The 19,681-nt window shown below is 38.0% G+C and overlaps 1 protein-coding gene across 1 annotated transcript; it reads left to right on the forward strand.

Moving 5' to 3' along the window:
• The first annotated feature begins 11,407 nt into the window (after positions 1 to 11,407).
• On the forward strand, positions 11,408 to 14,739 carry ugt5d1 (UDP glucuronosyltransferase 5 family, polypeptide D1). Its single transcript, XM_069720681.1, has 4 exons — positions 11,408 to 11,471; positions 11,599 to 11,870; positions 11,958 to 12,707; positions 13,511 to 14,739. The coding sequence occupies exons 1-4, from the start codon at positions 11,468 to 11,470 to the stop codon at positions 14,093 to 14,095; spliced, it is 1,611 nt and encodes a 536-aa protein (XP_069576782.1). The 5' UTR covers positions 11,408 to 11,467; the 3' UTR covers positions 14,096 to 14,739.
• Positions 14,740 to 19,681: the final 4,942 nt, after the last annotated feature.

A 19,681-nucleotide genomic window follows, 5' to 3' on the forward strand; every position in this document is an offset into this window, starting at 1 on the left:
TTGCTTGTCCTCCAGATGTGGACTTATGGGTCCCACTTCTGCTTCATCATTCAGAGGAACTGAGTAATGATGCTAAGTGGGTCCAGCAATTCTGGTCTGGTCTGGACCAGTCTCTTCTGGCATTGAATGCTACGGCCCCCTTGCCTTTCATAATCATCCTGTATCCTATGAGAGTCAATCTTCAAACAACAGGCTGCAGACTCATTGCCACAGACAAGAACAGACAGGAAAAGGCACAAAGGAAGGTTGGAAGCAATTTCCCAACCGATTCTTGAGAACACAAAAAGAAATCCAGGAAGGTCAAATGAAATTATTCCAGGATATTAATGAGAGCAAATGTGATGCTCGGATGCCTGTCAGTTTGAGAGCTTATTCAGCAGTGGTCCCCCGTTGAGTACAAGTGGGCCAAAAGTTTTGCAAAACCTTTTTTATTTATAATGTGTTGTTACTTAATTTTCTCTGTCTTCGTTCTTCCCCAACCGCTCAAGGCAGAACTCGGAGTCTGGTTCTGTCTCAGGTTTCTTCCTGTTAAAGCGAGTTGTTCCTTGCTGCTGTCGCCAATGACTTGTTGGGTTTCTCTCTGGGGTATTGAAAGGTCTTGACCTTGCTATGTAAAATTCCCTGATATTACTTTTGTTGTAATTTGGTACAATATAAATTGAACTGAATTTGGATGTTTGATTTTCACTTGGAAAATGATGTACAGTTTGTGCAGAATTTTACACTAGAGACCTGTTTTTCACATTCATCTGCAAAGGGGAGAACATTTATCTCTTCTTATCATTGATCACTGTTTAAAAATGTGAACATTTTGTGCCTAGTTTCTCTCCACAGAACAATAAAGCCAGTGAGTGAGCTCATTCATTGTGCCAGGGTTGAGTGTGGTGCTGTACTTCCAATCAGATCAGACTCGGATTCAAGTAATGAAACAGTTAAGTTCACACTTTCCGGGTGGTAGAAAATCCCGAACAGTAGGAAAATACGAATGATTTAAAGAACAATAAAAACGTGTTCATCCGTTATGTGCTCTGTGTCTCCAACCATTGTTTTGATTCGTGCACCTGCAGCCATCCGGTTTCCACAGGAAAAATAAGCTTGGACATTCTGTCGGAGCTTTTCTAAGCACACTTATGGGAATAGGAATGTGTCTGTCATCACAGCAGCGGTGGGGTGTACAGAATATTGGCCACTGGCCAGTTGACACCTCACCAGAGTTGGATGACAGCTACAAGGTGAAGATAGAGTGTTATAGAGCAGTGGCATGCATGAAATAATGGTGGAACAACACTTAGACATGTGCTCTTGTTGCTTGATGCACCTTCAGAGAATGGTGCTGAGTGTGAGTGTAAGTTGACTCTGCTCTCCAGGTTTTGGATGTTCAGCGTGTGTCAAACATTTCAAACCAGCTTTTAGGAGCTGTCAATCTCTTGCTTTTATCGCAAACCTCAACACCAATGAGGAGGATTCATTGTGGATGGTGGAAAAACTGAGAAAGGAATAAGTCACCAAAGACAGAAGAAGGATTGAGTTGTGCATTATTTTGTGTGTGTGTGTGTGTGTGTGTGTGTGTGTGTGTGTGTGTGTGTGTGTGTGTGTGTGTGTGTGTGTATATCTGTGCTATGACATCACTGGCAATGCTTGTTTCGAATGTAGATGCCTGATTATTCTGACTGCATACAGAATAATATTCCAGCAGCAGCTGATCAGAGGGATTTCTTTCATGCTTTTTTTCAGTCAGTTGGCTGCAAGATCTGATGGATTAACCACATAAACTGCCCTTAGTAATTTGAGAAATTAGCAAAAACCTCAATAAGTTCATACACCGATGGAGGCCAGTACATTGTAGAACAAGGGACCCCTCTACTGTTTAGCTCCCACTTTTAAGACAATAGGATAATGTATTGGTTTTGTTACAGACAAATAACGACAAATGACTAGTTGGTGAAAGGAAAAATCCAAAGCTTAACACAGCAGCTGAGATACAGCAAGTGCTTTGAGAGGGAGAGGGTGCGTCTCCTTTCAGGATTAAATGATTTCCACTTGGAGACGAGTGATTTGTTTTAAATAAAAAACATTTATTGACAACATAAAGAAATTAGTCCTGCAAGGATAGGGGGAAAATGGGCTCCATTAGTAATGTTGATGCATGTTTTTTCAAGTTGGGTACGTGCAGTTGGGCTTACTGACGATCAGATAACGGTGACATGTTCTTAGTCTGGTCTGTGTTCAATAAGTCAATCACCGCCCTAAGACGGCAACTCCCCTTTGAGAAGACAGACTGTGCACACTCTTTTTTCTTTTGATTGAGTTGGTAAACACTGAGCCTTAAATCTCTACATTTGAAACTCTTAATGCTATGTGACACTGCATGTGTGTTTGCATACATGTGTGTTTCAACATGTTTCGGCACAGCAGAATACAACTTTTTTCTTTTAGTTGGGGATCACTTATGTAAGCAGCTTTATCTGGTTTCTTTAACTGTGTGTTGGGTTTCTAAAAACAAACTCTGGGCCAAAAAGGAAGACAAAAAAGAAAAGAGAGCTGGCTGTATGAAACACACAATAGAGTTCACTGACTGTGAGTAGATGGTAATAGACACGCACTTGGAACATGCCTTTTTTTTCTTCCGCTCTACGCCTCTGACTTAGAGCCAAATAATGGTCACACAATGATCAATGTTCAGTTGAAATAAACGCCAAAATGACTAAACACCAGTGGTTGTGCACGTGTGCACTCAGACAGAAGTGGAAAGGTGCATTCTTATTTTTACAAGCTCTACTAGCTGTTCTTCTCTAATAGAAATAAGAATCTTATTCAAGATCACTGTAGAACCAAGACAAAGACAAGACAAAAATGATCCCCTCTTTTCACAGTGTAAAAGAAGAGGAATAAATATGAGGTGGACCAACATCAATCCCTGCCTTGACTTTACTAAAGTATGAGATGAAGAGGACATACACCGGACTGTCTTGTAATTTTGTACTTTCATGGTGAGCTACCCAAACTTGTATTTATTTATACCTAACCTCAATGTGAACAAGAAATATAGTTGGATTTTCCAATTCATTAAGAATGTGTCATATGTGAGTTGTGTAACATCAGAGTTACTGAAACTGTCTGTGTACAGATAAAACCCTGGAAACAAAGATTTAAATTTTGCTGGTATCTGGTTTGTCAGTATGAGTGAAGTGTGGGAAGTTGGGTGAACTGTCTGAAAACATATTTGAGAACAAACACATAATATCTTTTTTTTTGTGCGTCCCCTGTGACGTCTGGAATCTGTGATTAAAGTAATGTTATTCAACTCTGAGGAAGGAGTTGAAACTCCCTCTGAATGGGAGACGAGTATTTGACTCTTACTCAAGGCTGGAACGTTAAAAGATGTTTGACATGTGTCCAGGTCATGATAGTGTACAGACAACACTGGGGGTGGGAGGACACGGTCTGAATCAGGAGCCTGGGGATGTAATTACGGCTTAAAATGATCTTGAGTGGGATTTTAAGGTAGGTGGGTAAAGTGGACAGCAATGTGCGTTTGTTTTTCTCAGACGGGCTCTGTTAAAATACTCAAGCTGTCCAGCATTTGGAGAGAGTCTCTGTATACAGTCAGGAGAAAACACTGTTGTAGATTTACAAGATGCAAATGTGCACTAAAATTTAAATATAGTAGCATCAGCACAACTTATTTAAAAGGTATTTAGACAATTTATTCGACCTTTTTTCACATACAGTGGTTGAAGTTTAATTAAGGCAACTTAAAGTACTCAGTTAAAATCTGGGAAAGATTATGTTCATGATAAAATATAAATGTTGGTCCAACTCACCAAGATATTAGTTACAAAAACATACATTTAAATAAATCTATTTATTTAGATTTTTTTGAATACCACAACAAACAATTCACCAACTGTGGGGTAGTGGTGCTGGTTTTGTGTGTGTGTGTGTGTGTGGTGGTGGCATCATGAGTTGATTTCTCCACCTCTTACATCACACTGGGGCCTTAACCTTTTCACCATTTATGGATATTTACAAAACAGTGTAAACATAAAGTTACAGAGATCTTTTAACAAAGTGTGACTGAACTGTTCTGTGTTCTGCATGAGGTCCTCGTGCCCAAACACAGACCCGGTTCCTGCTTCATGCAAAACATTTTTGACTATAATTTTACATGCAGCACAGAGACGTGAGCCTCCAGGAACTAAACACACACTCATATACAACATACATAATTTTAGCTTGTGCTCAGTTAACATGTTCAGTAAAATTTCCATGTTGTAGGACTTGCCAGGATTGTTTGGGTTGTATTCTGATAGGTTGTTTATGGAGTATCTGTCTTTAAGTATTTTATAGCAAATAAAATGTAATGAAAAAAATATTATAACAGTCTTTCCTCAGGCTATAAGTAAATGGATATCAGGTATGATAAAAGTGTGCATGACCTCTCACATACTCTGGGTTGAACTGTGAACAAGTCTCTCATGTTATTAGAAACACACTAGAGTTTATGAGACACATTTAAAGCCGGTGAACAGGATTTCAAAGCCCAGGAACACATTATTGGCATATTAAAGCAAATTCACAAGAAATCCACAAGAAATTCAAAAGAAATTCACAAGAATCATTCTCAAATGGTGGAAAAAGCAGATACTGCATAGTATAACAATCCACACAGCCTACAGTTTGATGAGGTTTGACAGCTGGAACGCTGCAGCCTTTTAAATTTGCCCCTCATTATTTTCTAAAAGGGTAAAGTAAAGTGATCATAGTGTTTCAACAACGTGAAATTTTCTCAAAGAGTGCAAAGACCAAAACAAATATTCCCATGAGGGATGATGCAACGTAGACCTGCCCTATCCTCTTCCCGTGCACGCTATTTGTTAGACAGAAAGTGTTGGCCACAAAGTTCAACATTGTCTGTGAAGATTATGCTGCATCCTTTGAATGGGCTTGTGAGGATTTTTTCCAGATCAACCTTCAGCTTTTTATTACCTTACAATTAGCTCTGTTTTTAACTGAAAATTTGCCAAGAAGATATATTATTTTAGTAATACCTTGGTTGAAAAAGGGTGGACGATATTCATTGGTCGGTCCGTCATTTTGAGATAGACTGAAATTTCTCAACAATTATTGGAAATTTCCAAGATGACAAATCATACCAGCTTTAGTATTCCCTAACTTTTTCCTTTGGTCTTTGTGTTTTTTTCAGAAAACTTTCTTGACAAGCAAATTATATGAATCATTGTGAAGTTGGTTACAGATAGTTACAAAATAAATTCAAATAACTTTAGTGATCTCCTGATTGTTAAGCATTTAGAACAATCATTAAAATTCAAAGTGCGCAATACTGTAGCTTATGATCAAAAATGTGCTACAGCTGTAGATTAAAGCAAATGTTATCACGCTAAAAATCAATAGTAAATATACAAAAAAACTGCAAAACATCGTTTAACATGATCGTTGTGAGTGTGTTATCCTGCGGTGCTCTTTTTCGCTCATGAATGTGGAGCGAAGACACACAATTCTAAAGGTGGATCAATATGGGAAGTTATTTCTTCCGTCAGTCAGTCACTCATCTCACAGCAGATAGAACTCCATTCAATGAAAGGTAATCCACATTGACTTTAAGATACATTACATTAAAGTATTTTTACATTTCAAGTCTTAGTGACATGTAATCTCCACAAACAGCTGTTTAAGTCACACAGACGGCCCACTTTTTACATGTTGACAGCAGACTGAACAGTATCTCATATTTCGTCTCCGTAGGCCAAAATCCTGAGACATTCCCTGACCAGATGGGATATGTAATCCCCGTCATGTCTTTTGGGTCTGCCCTGCAGTTGTTGAACAGTTATTGGTCAACTGGATGTGTAAACATCTTATAGACTGTGGTAACTTACATGAACACTTTTCTTCCTATTTAAAGTAAGTACGAGATTTACAGTGCAAACTAATGATCAGAAGCTGCTAGAACTAATGTGACACTTTACTTAAACACGCTTAAATCAAAGAAGTTATTGCACTATAATTATAAGAGTCAGATATCAGACATAGCAATGCATCAGAAATCACTCATTAACCATCCCAATGTTTATACCAACCATCAAATCAATCTGTTTTTATGTTCCGCATGTGTGCATTTGCAACCCTGTCCAGACAGCTGTCAGTGCTACAGTGACATTCTCCATATCCAGAATGGAAGAGAGACTAAGTGTTACGCATGGAAAAAAACAACCATTGTGTTCAGACGTGTGTATGACTTAGCATTGGTGTGAACACGTGCAGGAGTCACTAAGACGCTATTCTGAATCGTGTTCAGTAATGAAGATGGTAAATGTCAGATGGGATCACAAGTCATGAGAAGTCTTTGACCTTGTTCAAATGATCAAACTGAAGGTTCAGCAGAAGTTAACTAAGTTGAAGGCTGCTAAATTTTGGACCGAATAAGAATGCACTGGATGTTTTCCATTTTAGTTAAAGCAGATTTTGCTTGTACATTTAGCTGTTTGTTTTTTTTGTAGATATCCACAGATGAAATACATTTCAGACGCAATGATCAAATATGCTTTGCATCTGAGACAGTAAGTCTGTGAGCCAAACCAACACAGATACGTCTTCGTATCAGTAACTTCCACACTTGATAGACTGGAAAGGATGCAATATGGCTCCATAACTGTGTGGGGTCTTTATGTAAACTGTCTAAAAGGCCATACTAGCTACAGTTGTTTAAGTAAGTGCCTTCATGATGGATTGGATTGTTGCCTTTTAACTGGGTAAAAGAGGTTTGTTTTGAGAGATATGGTAGGTAACAATTTGCCTTCGCTTGGGAAAATATTTTTGGGAAGTTAATCAGCTTAGTCTGTTTGTTAAATTAGCATCGATGGAGAAAATGTCAGCCTATCTTACACAATTTCCTGTGTTCTCTTTAATTGATCCATATTTTCTAATCAAGTTATGTTAATGAGATAATAAATAAAAGAAATAATGCAAAAAAAATAAAATATAAGAGAGAAAGATGATTGTTAAAGTTTTAAAGGTTTGTTTGTTTTTTATGAAAAATTTCCCAATATTAAGGAGTCATTTCTTTGGCATTAGCAGGTTTTTGGCATTCTTTCGAATACTACAAATCACATAGACTTAAGTTAACTGCCAACCATTTCACAAATCGTGCTGCTGGCTTTTATATTTCTGTTCTGGTCACGTCTATCATTTGCAGGGACACAAAAATCTTTTGGGTATAGATTGCAACTGCATTACGCTGCTACCATGAGTATAAATTAAACTGAATTGGAAAAAAGGTACCATTCTGCTTATTTTCCAACTATTCCAACATAAAATTAAAGACATTATTAGCATTTAGAAAAAGATTGGCATCTGTTCACCTTGAAGTGAATACAATGGTCTTTTAATACAGACTACATTTGGAAAAGATACCTGACTTCATCAGGCTGCAACAGTTTGAGCTGTGCATCTCATTGTATAAAAACTTTTACACTTGTGGTGAGGTGGGATGATCATGTTATTCCACAATAAAACTCTCTTTTACTCTCTTCTCTTTTGAACTCTCTTCAGCTGTGTCTAACTGAAGTTACTTTCAAGGTGTAATTAAAATGGGCACCTAAAAGATAACAGACAAATCAAAAGCAGTCGGCCAGGATGGAGCCTGTAATCAGTTTTATATCAAATTGTCTTTGAGATCTCGTCTGTTCTTCAATTTAGATTGTGTTTAGGAAGTTAGAAAAATTAAAGGTTAGTATGCTTTTGTGTATTTATGGGCGGGCTTAAATAACAAATTGAGGCTTATTGTGTGAGTAAGTCCACCGAGGTCAGTCTCTACTTCTGAAGAGAGATTTTGTTCTCAAAGTACAAAGACTTTGACATTTTCCCCCAAAAGCTATCCATCACTAAAACACCGAGATTGCTTGTACAGTGAGTTTCTTGCTCGAGCAGGTTGCCACATGAAAGAGAAACTTCATCAGGGTGTAGCTTGCAGTCATGTTTGTTTTTAAGGTCTTTGTCTGTCAGTTGTAAGATCCTTCTGTAACGCACTGAGATCATCATCATCGCCACCCCAAGCAATCATGAACAGCCCTATTTCCAACACACACACGCACACGCACACACACACACACACACACACACACACACACACACACACACACACACACACACACACACACAGTGTTACCATAACAGGGGAGTCATTTGGCAAGTGTATACCTGCACTGTCTCTGTCTGAAAATGGAAAAAAGAAATCAGGAATGTGTTCTTTTTGACAGTGACTGAGGCACGTCTGACCTGATTGATGCATTTCTATTGGGCACTTTAAAGGTCCTTTGAGTCCAGGTTTTTCCTCATCCATTAAAACAACTGACTAGCCATCCAGTGCTGGTTAATTCAAATTGTCATTTGGTCTTTCAGTCCAAACATTCAACATCACCAGCTATTAACTTTCATAAAACCTTGGAGAAGATTCTTTTTATCGTTTATTCTCCATTTAAAATGTTTTTCTTTACAGCACCTACAAAACCATATTGTTTAAGTAATAGTTGCAATAAATTGACCTGACATTTTCGGAGAGTCTTCAATACTCCATGTGTTGTATTAGTTTTTGCCTTTAGCAATGGGCTTTGACAAATGTGCAGAGTTAATTGTTTAGTAAAAATCTGGGCTTAACATGGGTTGAAGATGTGTATATTTTCCAATTGTTGTTGTCAATATGTTTCCTTCTTAAGGAAGCTTCTGCTCAACTCAGATGGGGATACTGGCCACTAATGTGTTATGTCACATCATGTGACCTTTCAGCGCTAAAATTTTATCAGGTCATTCTTGAGTACTAGTGAGTGTTTATGTCCAATTTAAAGACATTCAGTGATACCCTATCACCGTCACAGAGGTATAACAAAAAACATACATTGAAACTCTGATACTGAGTGAATGAATGAAGATGATTGAACAACTGAAAAAAAAAAAAAAATGCAGGTGAGAAGCTTCTTATTCATTTGTCCATCTGCTCTTAAAAATCTAAATGCGCTTTGGTTTCGAGCATTTCACATTCATCACGTACGCGGCTGCAGAGACCCCTCAGCGGCCATGAGTCACACATCCCGGGGTTTCCACATGGTCATTATCCTGTCCAAAGCCATATTGAAAAATGAAAATGGCTTGTGCAGACTGTAACTAAAATAACCCTTCTGATACTGTAATGGCAACTTTTATTTATTCAGATTTAAGCTGTTATATAAGATATACGACATGGCATACTTCTGTGAGCAGGCAGGAAGGTTTGTGCTTATGTTTACATTTTGATGTTAAATTATTTTGAATGGATTATTTCACGTGAATTATTTGACAGCTGAAGTCAGTCAAACCGACTAATAGATTATGGTGTGTGCCTTCCTTTATATAACTGAGGGAATCAAGCAAACACCTGGAAAAATTATGAACACAAATTATAAAAGCCAATGGGGAGCAGTTTCCTGTAACATCTGCACATTGCCCTGGCGGATAGGTTAAACACAAGAGTACACAAAAGGCCTGATTTAATAAGATCTCAAATAAAGGACACTAAATTGCGTATTTTTTCCCGAACATTTGCACATTTATTTTGCACCCGTACAAAGAGTATTTGCGTCACTGATATCAGGTGCAAATTGTTGTATTCAAATGAGGGGTTTACGTGCGTTTAAGTGATTCCAGCAATGGAAAGCAGAGCAAAAGGAAAAGGAAATCTGATCCCACTGAAATGAAGAAATATAAATATAACGAGAACAAAACGCGATATAGGAGATTATCAGCAAGAAAGTCAATACTGTGGGAAAAGCAAAAAGGGGAAAAAAAAAATGCTTAGTAACAAAACATCGGCAAATAAAAGAGGATTGACGGTGGATGAGATCCTCTAACAAACACCGATCAGCAGGTCTAACTCTCTCTGTGATGAGCAGGTGACTTTTCATTCTGTGCCTCAATTTTTCTATTTGCATTTCCTCTCCCTGTATTTGGCACCTTCAAGTACAAACGGCCAATATTACATACGCATGCAGGCAAACACGCAAAATGGACATCGTGTGTTAAATTGCACATTTGAAAGATGCAATCCTCACTGCACATCGTTAGTAAATCTGCTTGGATATTTTTTTGCAGGTGGTCTGGAGTTTGCACGTGATTTTACACACGCAAACATTTAGTGAATCAGGCCCAAAGTGTTTCGGAGCTATCATTTTATTTTCACAATTTTATTTTAAACATCCTGTGCACAAGTGTCTCTGAACACAATGATGTGTCATTCTACCACCTCGTAAAAAAGTAATACATGTTATCCTGATAGCTGCTAATTAAAGTTATTCCTTCTGCCAACGTAATGAAATTATCTTTACCCATTTTGAGTCTTGCTGTAATGGAAATCTTGGAACACTGCCTGAGACAGTTACCTCCAGCTACAAGGAAGGGATTTGTCATGGAAGGAACTTTTACAGGGTTTCATCCTCCTCCAGCTGGTACCTTGTATAGGGGAAAAACTTTAGTTTTAGTCGGCTGTGGTGAGATTGATTTTTAATGCTTATGGAGCAATACCCTCTCTTCTGGGAATTTGCATACTACAAGGGTGACAAGTTTTTGGCCTAGTCTTTGGGTTTGTTTGTGTTAATATCCGTAGTGCTTGACATCATGGGAATGGCCTCCCATTTGCCTCCCGTCCAGTGGAAGAAATCCACTTGCCAAACTACCATTTGCTCAGTAGTGAACTGCTACTTTAATTGTTCCAACAATTAAGCTTTAAATCACTGAATGTTCCCTCCTTGAAACTTCCTTTCTATTAAAATACCTTTGTAGCTTTGTGTTGGGGTCACTGTGTGGTGGCTATTAAACAACTTTTCCCGCTATCTCTATATGGATCCTGTGTGAAATCGATAAGACACCTGAATTTCGCGGGCATTAGGACCCAGTAGAAGTAATAGAGTGTATTGTGCTTTTTTGTTTTTTCTAGTGAAGGGCTGTTTGCTCTTTTCCTGTAGTGTTTGGGGAAACCAGTAGAATCCAAAAGGCCAGAGTAAACTGAAGAAAAGAAAGAAACGGCATTATGAAAACAGATTAAAGTTTTACAGGTTATCTTTAAATATCTGATCAGAATAGGGACACCCATGATTACAGTCGCATAATTTGTGCAACTAGTAATGAACATGTGGTTTAAAAATGCTTCTGTGTTTTCCCTTGTTATCGAGAAAATATATACATGAAATGCTAAAAACACGTTATCCCGGATACCTGTTTGTACTTCCTTGAGGTGTTTAGTTGCACTTAAAAAAACAACAACTTATGTAATAACATTACATAACCCTCACATAACTCATTTACCCGTAAGAGGACAGATGAACTCTGAGACTGGAGTTTGAACTCTAATGTGTAAGGAATCCTATTGATGGACCATCAGTCTGCGGGCAAGTAGGATTACTGTTTGCCTCTCTCAACCATGGGTACGTTTTTGTTGTTGTACATATTTGGTTAAACAGCAGAAACAAGAAGTAAACTTGTAAAGCATGTGTCTTTCTAGATGATATGTTGAGGTCACCGAGGTCATTATTTTTCTCTCTGCCATTTTAGGAACCATGTTGCATCCCGTGTGTGGAATGTTTGTAATCCTCAGTTTATGTCTGATCTCCCTCACACCACGTTGCGACGGAGGAAATATTCTGGTGTTCCCTACAGACGGCAGTCACTGGGTCAACATGAAAATCCTGCTCGAGGAACTTCATGCCAGGGGCCACAGCCTCACTGTGATCAGGGCCTCCACCAGCTGGTACATTGCAGAAAAGTCTCCTCTCTACACATCCATTACACTTAGACTAGATGAAGGATTGGAGGACTTTTTTGATGTGTACCTAGAGGAGCATATGAGGGTATGCAATTTCGTATATATGTGATGGGCCCAATGTAGGTTATTTACTATTTTATTGATAAAGACCTTTTCACCACTTTTTCTAACCCTTTTTTTTAGGTGCAAGAGAGAAGGCGCTTCAGCACTGACTTTCTTCAAACTCACCAGCAATTTCTTTTCAATGATTTCTAAGGCCCATTTAATGTTGTGTAATGCTTCCGCTCAAATCTTTGATGATGTAAATATGGTCAAAAGATTAAGAGATTCCCAATATGATTTGGTTCTCACTGATCCAGCCATAGCAACAGGGCTTGTGCTTGCCAAATATCTCAAACTTCCCATAGTGCTTAATGCACGTTGGATCACCAGTGGTGAAGGACACTTTGCTTTAGCCCCCTCACCACTTTCTTATATCCCGGTGCCAGGATCAGGCTTAACTGACAAAATGAATTTCATCCAGAGGGTCAAGAACATGCTTTTCCATGGCATTGTATTGTTCCAGCAGAAAATCATGGTGGGGCCAATCTACGATGCCTTCTGTGATAAATATATTGATGGTGGATGTGACATCATCTCGCTTCTTCAGGAAGCAGACATCTGGCTTTTCAGATCAGATTTTGTGTTTGAATTCCCTCGGCCCACAATACCAAACATTGTCTACATTGGAGGATTCCAGTGCAAACCAGCCCAACCTCTGCCAGCAGACCTGGAAGAGTTTGTTCAGAGTGCTGGGGAGCATGGGGTGATCATTATGACACTGGGAACTTTGGTGAACGCTTTGCCCAATGACGTAGCCGATGATATTGCCAGCGTCTTTGCCAAAATGCCTCAGAAGGTAACAGATGCTTCGTGATTCACTTTTGTCATCACAGTGTTTTGGATTGTTTCATATTTACTGTAATGTTTATGTCTTGGCTCATAGACTATGTATGTAAATATAATTTGTCATCTGAGAGAAGTAGGTAAATATCCCTATTCACCATGGAAGGAAATATATAACTTTAGCAGATAAATTTAACATTGTAATGAAATGTTCAAATGTGCAATTCATGTGCAAAATTGTCTTTTTGTTTAAATTAGAGGTAGTTATGCAGCAGTTTATACATCACTAAATACATCAAACTAAAAGTTTGAAGTAGATAGGAAAATTAAAAAAAAAATATATATAGAAGTGGACAAATCCGTCTTCGGGAATACAACAAATTACAAAATTAATATACAGGATAGATTTGTGACAGACTGGCAGTCTTCCCTGGGCATTCCCTGAGTCATAATAACTGGGTGGAGAAAATAAGAGGATTTGTTTATAAAAAGGAAAAGAAAATATATTTATTTTATGTAATTACGCCCTGTGTAAATGACCACTTACATCTGTGGAACTTATTACACTGCACCACACCATTTTCAAGAAATTACTCAAAACCTTTATAAAAGCTTTTAATGTCACATTTTATGCCACCATAAGTTTATGATCTAACTTACCAGATTCTTCTGTTATGTCTTCCATGCAAAACATCTGAGAGAATGTTAAAAAAAGTGGTTTATAAAAACGAATTATTACATAATTGACGGAAACGTCATTATATTGTGTGTCTGCTAAGTAAAAGTAAATTGATAGATTTCTTGTTTTCTGATCAGGTGATTTGGAGGCACAAAGGAGAGCGCCCCTCAACATTGGGCAACAATACTCTAATTATGGACTGGATGCCACAGAAGGACCTCCTGGGCCACCCACAGATCAAAGTCTTTGTAGCTCATGGAGGAACCAACGGAGTCCAGGAGGCCATTTACTATGGCGTCCCTGTACTCGGCATACCCTTGTTCTTCGACCAGTACGACAACCTTCTACGTCTGCAGGAAAGAGGAGCTGGAAAGATCATTCAGCTAGCTGACGTTAACAGCCACAGTTTTGAGCAAGGTGTTAAGGAAGTGCTCCAGCAAGACAGCTACAGGCACAACATACAAAGACTGTCCCGTTTGTACAGGGATCAGCCAATAGCACCCATGGATCATGCAGTCTTCTGGGTAGAGTATGTGATGCGGCACAAAGGGGCTCCTCACCTGCACACAGAGGCTTATAAAATTCCATGGTACTCATACTACAGTTTAGATGTGCTGCTCCTATTGCTGACTGCAGTAACTGTGCTGCTCCTCTCTACTCTGGCTACTTTTAGGTTTCTATGTTGCAGAGGAAGAAGAAACACAAAAATCAAACAAAACTGACTTAAGTCAAAATTGTTTAGAAATATATAATGATTTTTCTAAAGCCTTGTATTTAGACAAAAGCATATATATAACTTATCTTATTTGTATCTCTATTATCTGATGCAAAATAACAAACTGTCAATTGCCTTAAATAAAATATAGGTTAAGTGTTATATGGACCTTTTTTCTATTTAAAAACCCATTGTCCAATCCTGACAGAGAAAGATTTAGAATACGCTCAAATTATTGGTGATAGTGAAATCTAGTTGACATGATTTTGGGATTTTATGTGAATTGCGGGAAGTCAAAGTACCAATGACCACTCACTGCCCGGCACTGAACAATATCTGTTGAAGCCATTTATTTTCAATGCAACAATCCATTGGACTTTATATGATGGGAATATTTTGGCTGAGACCATTTCAGATGAGACAAAACTAAGTCCAGACAATCAAAATATGTAATATGTTCATTGTCCCACTGTGTTGTTGATTAAAGCAAAGTTCAAAAGGAACTTTTTTTTGTTGTCACTCCTGCAATTATATTTGATATTTTTACTGCTATTTTATTGCTTTTTTATTGTTCTATTGTTATCTTATTGCTTCTGTATGCTGCTGTAGCGAAAAAAAATGTCCCCTCGTGGATTAATAAAGTAACTACCTAACCTAACCTAACCAATACTGAATATTCTGCATGAAAAGTCTCTCAAGGAGAACAACACTGTAGAAACATTACTGTCTGTGGTCTGGATCGTATGTTCGCAGACACCTGAGCCCCACATGGCCACATTCCTGCAGAATCCCTCATCCAAATTCAAATTTTGTAAAACAAATGATTACTCTTGATTTAAAAAAAAGGACAATCACCGCTGACGTTTTCTGGCAATGTGGGCAGATTTCCACTGAACCACAGGGCAAAACATAGTTATAAGACATGATCTTTTCAGGGAGATTTAATAATGTTTAAAAACATTTTTGGTTGTTGAAGTGATTGAAAAACTTCAGTGTAACAGCTGTGATACATACAACAATCTGTTATGTGTTATAAAAGACAATGCAATCCCAAATCATGAACATATGTATGCATCGCTACCAGGATGCCGCAGGCAGTTTTTATGGAAAACTTGGAGATCTGTTATGTCCTGCTTTTTATTTTATTTATTTATCTCTAAAAAATTCCATCATCTTCTCAATGTAAATCAATACCAGTGAGAAGAGAAACCACAGAAATGACCATGGAAAAACACAATTTCAGAAAATAGACTGTATTAAAACAATTTTCCTTTTCCAAAAAGTCAAAGAAACAGATGCCTTGAAACAATCAGAAGCTGACAAAGAAAGCTGTCTTTGACAAAGCAAAAGCTCATATGGGTTTGATTTGAAGATGAGGGTTAGTAAATCCAACTACAAGCTAAATTACATTTTACTTAGCATTCAGTTATAATCTGCTTTAGACTTTGGAGCTCACTGATGAGGAAAGCAAATCTGAAAATGTTTCAAGGTACGAGTTCAGTAAGATGATTTTGTGGCATGGAACCACCTCACCATTACAACATTCAAATGAAATACAAACAAAAAGTAAGAACTGTCTGTGTGTGTAATGTGTGGCAAGTGTTTATAGTCACTTGTAATTTTACTTTTTTCTATATCGTAAAAATGAACACTTGTGGATCAAAGAAACAAACATTTTACTGTTGTATTGTCATCAGTAAAAAAAAATAATACCCTGGATGATATTTATAGCACTTGATGTGGAGAAGTGAGTTTTTGTCAGCCTGAAATTACCAGACCAAAATTATCTTGTTAATTAATAGGGTGAGCTGAGTATGTGAGAAGTAGGAACACTACATTGAAGATTGTTTGAGTCGTTGCATCCTTATGGGAGTAAACTTCAGATTCATTTTCAAACTATTGGAGAAGCCTTAAACCAAGTTGTAAACGACAAAGGTAACTTTCCCAATGTGAGAAGAGTGCAATGCCATGTTGGTAAATGACCATTGCAGACTCTGGCTTCAATATACCAATATTTGATAAAGACTGTTCGTATGCTTTACCTCAACGTCTTCGTATTTAACCGTCTTCACTGGTCGCTAATCTGTTCTCCCTTCAGAGTGTCTGAGCAAACCTTCATTTGAATAGCGTTTCCAGACCATAATCACAGTGAAGACTAAAACTGTGAGTTTATAGATAGTTTCGATTTTTGATCATCTCGACTGTAAAATATCAACCTTATAATATATGGTAACCAACATAAATTCAATCTGGCCACAGCTGCTCCTCTCTGCCATTAAAGGAAATTCAAAACTTTTACCAGCCAGCTTTCAATCAAAAAATGGGGGTGACTGACTCTGGGCTACAATTTTGTCATAAAACACATCAACACAAAATGACATTTATTTACTGACATGCTGACATGACTGCTTCACTCTGCCAGTGAGGAAATCACAATGTTCAAACAGGCACCTTTTGCAATCCTAAAGGGGGTGACTGTTTGATGATCAATGATATCATATTGGTGGTAAATTATGTAATTGTATTGCAATGAATCTGAAGAGCCCAGAGACTTTAAACAGTACTTTGAAAAAAGGGTGAACGAGTAACAAGAAAAAGTGAACCGGAGAAATGAAGTGGAAGACATGATGCAATCGTTTCTGGAGTATAAATCACATTTTAATGACATGGTGAAACAGGCTGAACTGTTAAATGTAAATAATTCTCTTATGTAAACGAATATAAGTCTCTTGTGAAATTGGTCCAGCAGCATGTAGACATTAACAGTCTGGATTTTTCTTTGTCAAAACACAATTGCTGAGTTCCTACTGTTAAAACATTCCAGTATTTTCTTTTCAAGTCAGATACAACATTTCCAAACTTGAACTCGTATACCTCAATAGTGTTGTAAATATGTGTCTTGGCAGATGAACTGCATTCTCTCTGGCTTCTCATAATGAATGCACTCCCAAGGTTAAGTCAACTTTCAGTACTGCTCAGTCCATGTAAGTCCGAGTTACACGTTACAGTGTGGCTGTCCACATTATTTTTTCACAAGGGATGCTTCAACTGGTCCAGACACAAGGTCAGACACCTTAACATCTGCCGCAGGAACAGCCCACATGCATACATAAAACAGGTGCTGTGCATATCTCTGCATGGTCACTGGTATCAGCAGCTGTGACAGACATCACACAAACCTCCCCCCCTGTTCGTTCCCTCATATCCCTCCCTCAATCTGTTTTTAACTCTGGACTCTTTTCCTTTCCCTGCAACCCCACGTTTGATTCCTTAGAAAATCCTCCCTCTGATCTTGACGGGCACTGGATGATCTCACTGTGCATGTTCCGTGTTGTGAGACAGAGTCAAGGCTGAGCTGTGAGTAGAAAGAAAGCAGCTGTATTTAAATACAACACTTTCACTATAGTGTACCTCTATTAATTACCAGATTCTACACAATAAAGACAAAATGAAATGCCAAAGTTGCCATATTATAAAGGATTATGAAAAACAAAACATTGAAAGAGCTAAAAAAAAAATAAAGGAAAAAAAGTCAGATGTTCTGAAACTGGAAAGAAAGTACTACACAACCCATATTTGATGCAGGGCCATTTGCATTCTGGGCTGCATTGAATCTCAAGATTTTTTCCTTATAAAAAACACATTTCATCTTAAACTAACTGTTGACCTCATGGTATGAGCTGCTCTAAAAATTATTTTGACAAAGACGTTAAGAAACATTATTTTACTTTGGAGTCTGTGTCACTAATGATACGAAAAAAAAGAAAAAAAAAGAAAAAATTTTCATAAAATAGCTGATGCTAAACAAACTGGGTTTTAGTACTAAAATATGGCAAAATTGGCTTGTGTGTTTGTGTATGTTTGCCTCTGCAATAGAAAAAAACAAACTTGAATTGTACAAATCCATATATTGCTTCATACCTCGTTTACTCAAGCAACATGCATGTATGTGCAAGTTTCATGTATCCCTTTCTCGTCAGTCAACACACTCAAAACACATTCAGCCTCGTCTCGTTGGCTTGTGCTCCCAAAGGGCATCTGCAAGGCGTGACATCATTCTCTCCACAGACACACAGATCATATTTTCACTTTCTGTGTATGAACTACTGGCCAGAAGCTTAAATAGATCCAAAGATATGCACAGCAAATTCTGCTCTGCTCTGGTTGGGTGTTTGCAGGTGTTGCGGTCTGTGGAGGCTTGGAAATCATAGTCATACTTCAGCAATGTGAAATTCTCCCAGACAGCCAACAGCTTTCGATCCAAAATCTGTTGGATCATATGGCTGAAAACAGAGGGGCTCCTTCAGTGTTTGTGACAGTTTATTGACTCTAAATGCTCCTCTTATCATAGTTTTTTTTCTTTGAAGGATTATGGCTGTAAATAGTTTTTCACCAGCTTTTTCTTTTCTGGAAAACTAATATTAAAACAATGGAAGTAGAAGATAGGCCGTGTTTTCTGACAAGCTTCAGCAGCTGAATGTTGTCTACTCAGGCACGCGTGTTTGTGTGGAGTCTGAGAATGCTACCACTTAAAAAGGGTCATTAGTAATCAGGTAGCACTTGTGCCAATTAGACTCTGCTTTCCTGGCTCACTCTGCTTTCCTGGCTCTCTCTCCTTCTGTCAGCTGTGCTAAAATCAAGCCCCTCAGTCACATTCAGCTTTCCCCGTAATCAAGTCCAAGAAGAAAAAAGTTTATATCAATGAATTTGTTCAGTCTTATTATCACGCTTTGTCTTAGCTTTGTTGGAGTTTGGAGTACAATCAAGCTCTGTCAGTTTAAGTTAGAGTTAGTTTGTTTTTCTAAAAGGGGGATTCTGAAAGACGTTTTCTTTCTTCTCCAAGTTCCTGTTTAACTTTGGCTCCCTGTTTGTCGAGAAAAATACCATCGTTTATTTTTTCATGTCTATTTTTTTAAACCAAAGCCACCAAAAAATAAAAAGGCTGAAGGGTGAACTAATTAGCAACCAATGGACGTGTGTGGTAATGTTGAAGCCAAGCGTTTGTTTCAAAATCTATTTAGAACAACGGCAGTGGTAGTAGAGCATGATTATGGACAGAATGACATCATAATGATGATGGGAACATTTTTTATTGACTTTTGAATTTTGAGTCTTTTGGCATTTGTTTTTAGGATTGCACTTCAAAGCACTTTGTTATTGGTTTACTTTTTAGATGTCCATTTTTAAATGCATTACGTGCATAACATGCATCATATGGTAGTCAATGCCAGTTGGTGAAAGGGCCAGAGCCTTATCTATTCATGAAATGAATTTGGGTCTGCTAATATCAAGCTATCCAATTTTTGCTCTTGTCTCCCGCAGAAACTACTAACAGTCTCTGTAAATTGTAAATTCATTGCCACGGTCAGCTGTTTTTCATTTAGAGTTGGACGACCAACAACAGAGCTGTCTGGCACAGAGCTCAGAGAGGAAGAGTTTGCTAAGCCTTTGGGTCAAACCCTGGGAGTGGATGTAGTTCAGTTTCAGTATGGAAAATTTGTCCAAAATGTGTGTTCATGGGGAAGGTAGTAGAAGTGCAGGTACTACTTTTCCCAAAATACATATTTCACAAGGTCACTAAGAACGATGATGA

The sequence above is a fragment of the Brachyistius frenatus genome, unplaced genomic scaffold, assembly GCF_029030835.1.
Source record: "Brachyistius frenatus isolate BFR_SWC_R1_liver_20210118 unplaced genomic scaffold, ASM2903083v1 Contig_5, whole genome shotgun sequence".
Classification (NCBI taxonomy): Eukaryota; Metazoa; Chordata; class Actinopteri; family Embiotocidae; genus Brachyistius; species Brachyistius frenatus.